The sequence below is a fragment of the Nicotiana attenuata genome, chromosome 9, assembly GCF_001879085.1.
Source record: "Nicotiana attenuata strain UT chromosome 9, NIATTr2, whole genome shotgun sequence".
Taxonomy (NCBI): domain Eukaryota; kingdom Viridiplantae; phylum Streptophyta; class Magnoliopsida; order Solanales; family Solanaceae; genus Nicotiana; species Nicotiana attenuata.
This window is the reverse complement of record NC_031997.1, coordinates 15,397,629-15,404,791: the sequence shown is the minus strand read 5'-3', so window position 1 is coordinate 15,404,791 and position 7,163 is coordinate 15,397,629. Positions and strand designations below refer to the sequence as shown.

The window sequence follows — 7,163 nt, the reverse complement described above, 5'->3', positions numbered from 1 at the left end:
TACAATGAAGTACCAGTTTCCTCCAATTACAGATGAGCTATATACACAATATAGAGTATCATGATACATGCTGTTAGTAAATTATAAGAAAGATCAAGAATGGCCAAAAACTATATATGAAGAGTCACGCCAGGGGCGGATGTACCATGGTAGGTACGGGTTCAAACTAAACCCATAACTTTTGGCGCGGATCTTAAATTGATGTGTAAAACTTTACTGAGGTTGTAGACATGAACTCATAACTTAAAAAATCTAACGGGTTCAGTGCTAAAAATCTTAGAAGCTGAACCCATAAAGTTTAAATTATGGATCCGCCTTTGAGTCACGCATGCCAGTAAGGAACAATGGATATTAGAACAAGTTGGAGTAAGAAAAAGTTACAAGTTTAGCCCACATAAGTAGAATGGAGATGAAATGAGTTGGACGGGATTGGCCAAAAAATAGAGAACTGCTATGACTTTAAAGGGTGACTCTGGTTCGAATATTGCAAACAGCCCCTCCAAGGATGAGGTAAGTTGTCTACACTATGCCTTCCCCCAGATCGCCTGAGGGGGAGCGTGCACTTGGGTCTGACTTTGTACTTAACAAATAACATAACTAAATGGAAGCAAAGCATCCATAAAATAATACAAAGTGATTGAAAAGTATGACTTAGTTGATGTTACCTACATTTATGTTAGGTCTGTGGTTTGTAATGACTGGGTAGAATAGGAACTTGTGTGAGATTTAGAAACCTTGAAAGACAAGTCATTGTGTTTGAAGGAATTGGGGGCAATAAAATGAAATGAATAAGCATCCATATAGGCAAACAGCCAAAACCTAGCCAGTATGGAAGTGACACATGGTAGAAGTTACCAAAAATGCATAACCAAAACACTAGCTTACATTGTGATTACCAACGAGTGGCAGCAGCATTTGTAAGCTGAATAAATCTCCTATATTAAAAAACAGCTACATTCTGAATACATTAAGCTGCGTTGCACTTGTAAGCAGGATTAATGCTGATTTTATTTGGACTAACCACTACATAATCTAATGTAGAATACTTGATGCGCAGACCTTAATACAGCAAGCTTACAAAACAATTTAGCCATTTCAAAGAAAACTCACGGAGTAATTTTTAGAACACAAGCAGCAGATGTCCACTTAGTACAACAATAGACATTATACCAAAAACAATCACATATAGCAGATATACATCAGAGCAATAAAATAGACATAGCGTCATCTAAAACAAACCAGCATGAAATTATTAGAGTAATTAAAAGCGGATCTAGTAATCTTTCATAAACAAAACAGTGCAAAAACAAAAACAGACTAAATGTAGCTTAATGACAAAAACATTATCCATCACTCCTTTACTACTACTAATATTACCATATTCATCAAAATCACAGTCAATCTTAATCAGATGAGATCAAAATTACCAGCAGTGCAAGGACCAAAACAACCTTCGCTCAGAACCTAAGCTTAGTGAAGAACCAACGATTTTTTCCAGTCTTGAACCTCTCCTCAAGCCTAGCTTTCGCCTCCTTAGCAGCAGTAACCTTCTTGTCACGTGACTGCAGAACATCCACGTTGACAACATCCTTCAGATCCACATCGAGCGTGTAACGAGTGGGCATGATGTGGTTGTAATTCACGAGCTTGATGAAAGCCTTGACACGTGACTTCTTCGCCTGCTTTTTGGCTGAGTCCTTTCGGATCACCTTCTTAGGATACTTGGAAATACCTGCAACCAAACAATGGCCGTATGGCCTGTCCCTTGTTCCTTCATCGAATGCCCTAATGATCACTGCCTTACGGCCGGCATATTTGCCTTGAAGAATGATTACAGCTTTGTTTGGCTTCAAAAACTTCACCATCCTCGCCGCCGCGGATTCTCTCTCTCTCTATTCAATCTCTCTTGGCTGAATGCAAATGGAGTGTTAAACCCTAGTTTCTGCTTTATAAAGGAAGGGTGGCTTGCCAGAAAGTAAGCCAAAGCCCTAGTTCTTAATGGGTTTCGGCCCAATTCATTACTGTTGGGCCTTTAGCTTGATGAAATGGACCTTAATCTCAACCAAAAGGCTGCAAGGAGCACCAGTAGCCACTTTTAAGTCTGCTATTTAGAATATAACTATAATTTATAATGTATTTAAACATTAAGAAATTTGTCCAAACTTCAGAACTAAGTATTCTAAATTTTTGAGCTGCTAATTTCTAATTCAGGACTTAGTGTACTAAATTCTTAAGCTGCTAATTTCTAATTCAGGACTAAGTGTCATGAATTTTTGAACTGTCAATTTGAAGTTCAGGACTAATAGCCTGTTTAGCCAAGCTTCTCCATGAACCAAAAGTATTTTTTTCCTCAACTTGAGGTGTTTGTCCAAGGGCGGATCTATAGCTTAATTTATGGGGCATGTGAAACCATGGTCTTTCCGCCAAACTAGGCATTTTATGTACATATTTTCTACAATTAATCTAGTATTATCTGCTGACACCCATACTCTAAATATGGTAGATGGTGCACTTGGTTTAATGTTGAATTATTTACTCAGACGAGCAGGGATCAATTCCCACTTAATACTTTCTTTTTTGCTCATTTCTATAGTGGTGCACCCATGCTATAATATTTTAGATTCCTCTGTGTTTGCACAAGCTTTTTTAGGGAGAAAAAAATGCTTTTGGCCAGAAGCATAAGCAATTTGGAGAAGCAGAAAAAATAGCTTCTCCCCAAAAGCAGAAGCAAATTTTATAATTTTTTCATATAAAAAATATCCTTAGTAAAATATACTTTAAGCATAATATCTAGGATATTATACCTTCTCTTCAGTAATCAAATTACGCGCCTCTCCAGCAGTAGCTTAACAATATCTTAGGGTTTCTCCCTTGTGTCAACAGCAAATTGCTTCAACAACAAGGGAAATTGTTGATCCAACTTGAAATTTTTCAATTAAATTGTGTTTTTTCTCGAGGTATTGCCCCTTTATTCTTGTGCATTGTCCCCCTCCCCCTCTCCCCCTAAATATATAACTTATTATATTTTATTTTGAATTAAAGAATTGAAAGTGAATACCATAAGACCACTCCCTTTAGACTTTTTCTTAATCTATTGTTAATTTGTCTTTTTGTTTTTGTCGAGTTTGAATTTCTCTTTGAGATGTTGAGACATAGAGTTTTGTTTTCTCTATGTGGCATATGCACATATCTGGAGATTTTGTCTGTTATTTTACAAAAAAAGAGTCGTTATGTAGCGGTTGATCAATATTGGAGTTCTTAACATTGAGAGAAAATACATTTTTATCTTCCTAATCAGAGATCAACAGTGGAATGTCTAATATTTCAGAGGGCAAATTAAATTGCGTCCATTTCAAAAGACTTTATAGTGTGATACCTTGTAAAATTCTGAAATTTAGTCCTAAAAAGATCACCTAGAGCAGGAAGGCATTTGATTTCGTACTCTGCTTTGTCAAAAGATACCAAGTTGTATTGAAGCCTTTGTTTGAGTGTCTTTTCTTTCTTTTGAAAATTCATTGTGTAAATCTCTTCTGGAAATTTTAAAAGGAAAATGATACGAGTATGCTTATTTCTTAATATAGCAAATGTATGTAAATGCTAAGTCAATAGAAAGTGCTTATGAGTAAAAAAAAAAATGGTGGACACTAGACATGTTGTTTAGAGTACACTAATTAGGTACTCCCTCCATTCAAATCTATTTCCTTTGAAGATCAAACACTTAGATAAAAAAAATAACCAATAAGTCCAGAACTCAGCAGTTGGCAAACTTTTATGATAAAACAAGCTTCATATGACGGTAATATTATGGATTGGCAAAATACAAAGTGAAGAAATAATGATAACAAAATAATGTTTTAAGCTCTATTAAGTGTAATGTTGGCTCATATAAAGAATAAAGTCATTTCCCTTTCTAATGTGTTGTTGTTGCCTTTGGCATGAAGAGAAGAAAATATTTTCATGATTCCTCCTTTTACTTATTCGTTAAATATTTTCAATACATATTGACAAGAAATGACACAAGATAACAACAGTGAGAAAGCTAAATGGGATGCAGAAATAACATAATGTGTGGAAGATATTTCGGCTGGAAATCGGCTTGTACTCATTTTAGCAGAATATGATGGTCTAGCATTAATGACAAGACTGAAAAAACTACGATAAGACCAAATTGAAGAACTATAGCATAGTTTAAAACTTATTTGGAAAGATTGGGATACTTTAGCTGGAAAGGATACTGGTTTAGGATGGGATTGCGAGAAAAATACAGTTCAACCGAGTGTCTAACATGTTGTTGGGAAGCGTATCAGGTTAATAGAAGAGAAAATATATTTAAAGAGAAAAGAAATAAATTGCACAAGTTAAGACAAGACGAGATTTACGTGGTTCGTTAATTTTTGCCTACTCCACGGCCACACAAAGAATAGAGCCACACAAAGAATAGCTCTTTATTAATGCAAGAAAAAGAGGAAGTTGAGGAATGATCTACAAATGAAAAGGCAGATACCCCTTTTATAGGCATATGAATGCCCTGCTGAAGGAATCACTTACATCACAAGAAAAGAATTCGAAGATGAATTCTTCTGCCTAACATTATGCTTCATACTACTTTTTCTTCTCTCTTTGACTTTTCTTTCTCTCCTTTACATGTGCAGGGTTTTTCCCCCATTAATCTCCTCCTATAACCCATGTACATAAAAAAAAATAACTATTCTCTAGTGTGATGCCTTCACATAATTAGTCTTGAAGGCCAACCGAGGCAGTTCATAGCCTCAGTTTGTCAATATCGACAACTTTGGTTATCATATCTGACGAATTCTTCAATCTTGGTATCTTCTATAGATAGAGAGTTCCTTCACTTTTCATCTCTCGGATATGATGATACCTCAGTTGGATATGCTTTGATCTTGCCTGAAACACTCGATTTTTGGCAAAATAAATTGCACTCTGGCTATCGCTAAAAAGCTCAAATTGTCCTGCTTTTTACCTAGTTCTTTAAGAAAATTCTTAAGCAAAATCATCTCTTTTCCAGCTTCTGAGATTGCCATTTACTTTGCATTGGTGGTAGATAGAGCAACACTTTTTGAAGTCTGGACATCCAGCTAACAACAGTAAACACGTAGCTTGTGGTACTTTTTCTATTATCCAGATCGCCGCCTAAATTTACATCAGTAAAACCTTGTAAGATAATATTGCTCTTTCAAAACAAAGTGCCATACCTGAGGTGCCTTTGAAATATCGCAATATCCATTTTATACCTTTCGAGTGCTCTTTTCCAGGATCTGACATGTATCTACTGACAATATCAACTGCATGGGTTATGTCAGGCTTAGTATAAACCATTTTGTACATCAAACTTCCAAGTGTTGAAGCATATGGAACTTTGGACATGTACTTCCTTTCTTCATCTGTCATTGGTGATTAGTCCTTTGACAAATTAAGATGGCTTTCGAGTGGAGTGCTTCTAGTATTTGCATCATGAAGACTGAACTTGCGTAGTACCTTCTGTATGTACTTTTCTTGAGACAACTTTAAGGTTCCTTCAAACATGTTTCTGTTAATCCTCATCCCAAGCATTTGCTTAGATGATCCTAAATCTTTCATTTCAATCTCCTTCGCCAGTTGTTGATTAACCCTGTTGATCTCATTTATGCTACATCCTGCAATTAGCATATCATCAGCGTACAACAGTAAATTAATATAGGATTCATCAAATTTTTTGATATAACAGCAATGGTCCATCTCACATTGTGTGGAACCATTATTATGAAAGAATCCATCAATTTTTTTGTACCATTATCGGGGAGCTCGTTTCAAACCGTACAAATTCTTCTTCTGTAGCAACCCCCTAGGGGCATGCCACTTATAAACACTAATATAATACTTATAAATTTAAATATTCTTTGAATAAAATAAACTAGCAAAAAGAAAAAAAGAAAATATGCCCATGAATAAACTTCAACATACAACATCTAAACTTAGAAAAATCTCAGAAAAATCTCTTTATAATTTCAAGATACAACTACTAAAAAAAAGGGGGGGGGGGGCAACATCTATTTAAGTTAAATTAATACTTTAAAATTTATCAAATATCTAGTAGAAGAATATCTTTTTCATACACCATTCAAGACTCAAACTAAGCATAAAGTTCAACTCTCAATCAAATAAAAGCTAGTCAAATCTCAAAAATAATCTCCCAAGTTCAATTCAAGTATCAAATTTAATAAATTACAAGTCCTGGGCATAAACACCCACAAAATAGTCAAATCATTCACCAAGATTAAGTTACCAAAATAATAGTGCCATGACCCAATAATCATTCTAGAGTGCATATCTAAGTGTATCATATGGATCATGTACAAGTCCCCAAAAGTTTGCAAATAAAAATTACATATGCCTATGCAAGTGTGATCTTCATCTAATCTTCCAAAGAATCTACTTCAAATGATATCCTCAAGTATCTCTCGCCACATCACCTACGATAGTAACAAACTATCGCTAAGCATAAAGTTTAGTGGCACATAAACTTAACTAACATTTCATAATAAGAAAGGTAAACTATGGAATGAATACAAGGAATAAATTCTAGATATGTGCTTATTAAAATCAACATCAAGTACTTAATGAAGGTACAATCATCTCAATAGGGATAAATATCAAATCATAAAATAGTTCAAGATACCATTATTCAAAATTTCAAATGTCAAGAAGATTTTCAACTATAATCTGAGAAAGTCCACCGATTAGTTGATTCTCCCAACACATGCGTCATGCAATTGCATCAAAACATAATCAAGTAACAAGAAGGACCGGAGTACTAGATCAAGTAGGGTCGTCACCCAATTATCAAGAGAATCAAGAGCCATATTGAAAATGGCTTTCCCATCCATACTCAAAATGGACAAAGTCCATGATTAAGATGGAGTGTGAATCCAAAGTCAAGATGGGGCAAGATCCAAACAAAAGGCATGGCAATAAAAGTGACAAAGTCACTATCACAAGAGGGATAAAATTCAACAAGAATGCAATGATGCTCGAGCAATCCGTATATGTGGGCGAGCTAAATTGTCTTTCAAAAATACTTCACATGACACCCATATGATTTTTAACATATTCATAGCTCAATTACGAAATTATACCATCCATGACTACTAATAAATCAAAAT

General features: G+C 35.0%; 1 protein-coding gene across 1 annotated transcript; it reads right to left on the bottom strand.

Annotated features, from left to right (window-relative positions):
• Nucleotides 1,225–1,939, bottom strand: LOC109232090 (60S ribosomal protein L27). Its single transcript, XM_019397749.1, has one exon. The coding sequence runs from the start codon at nucleotides 1,863–1,865 to the stop codon at nucleotides 1,458–1,460; it is 408 nt and encodes a 135-aa protein (XP_019253294.1). The 5' UTR covers nucleotides 1,866–1,939; the 3' UTR covers nucleotides 1,225–1,457.

Coding starts and splice junctions, on each gene's coding strand:
- LOC109232090 (XM_019397749.1), bottom strand. CDS start 1,865: ATGGTGAAGTTTTTGAAGCCAAACAAAGCTGTAATCATTCTTCAAGGC.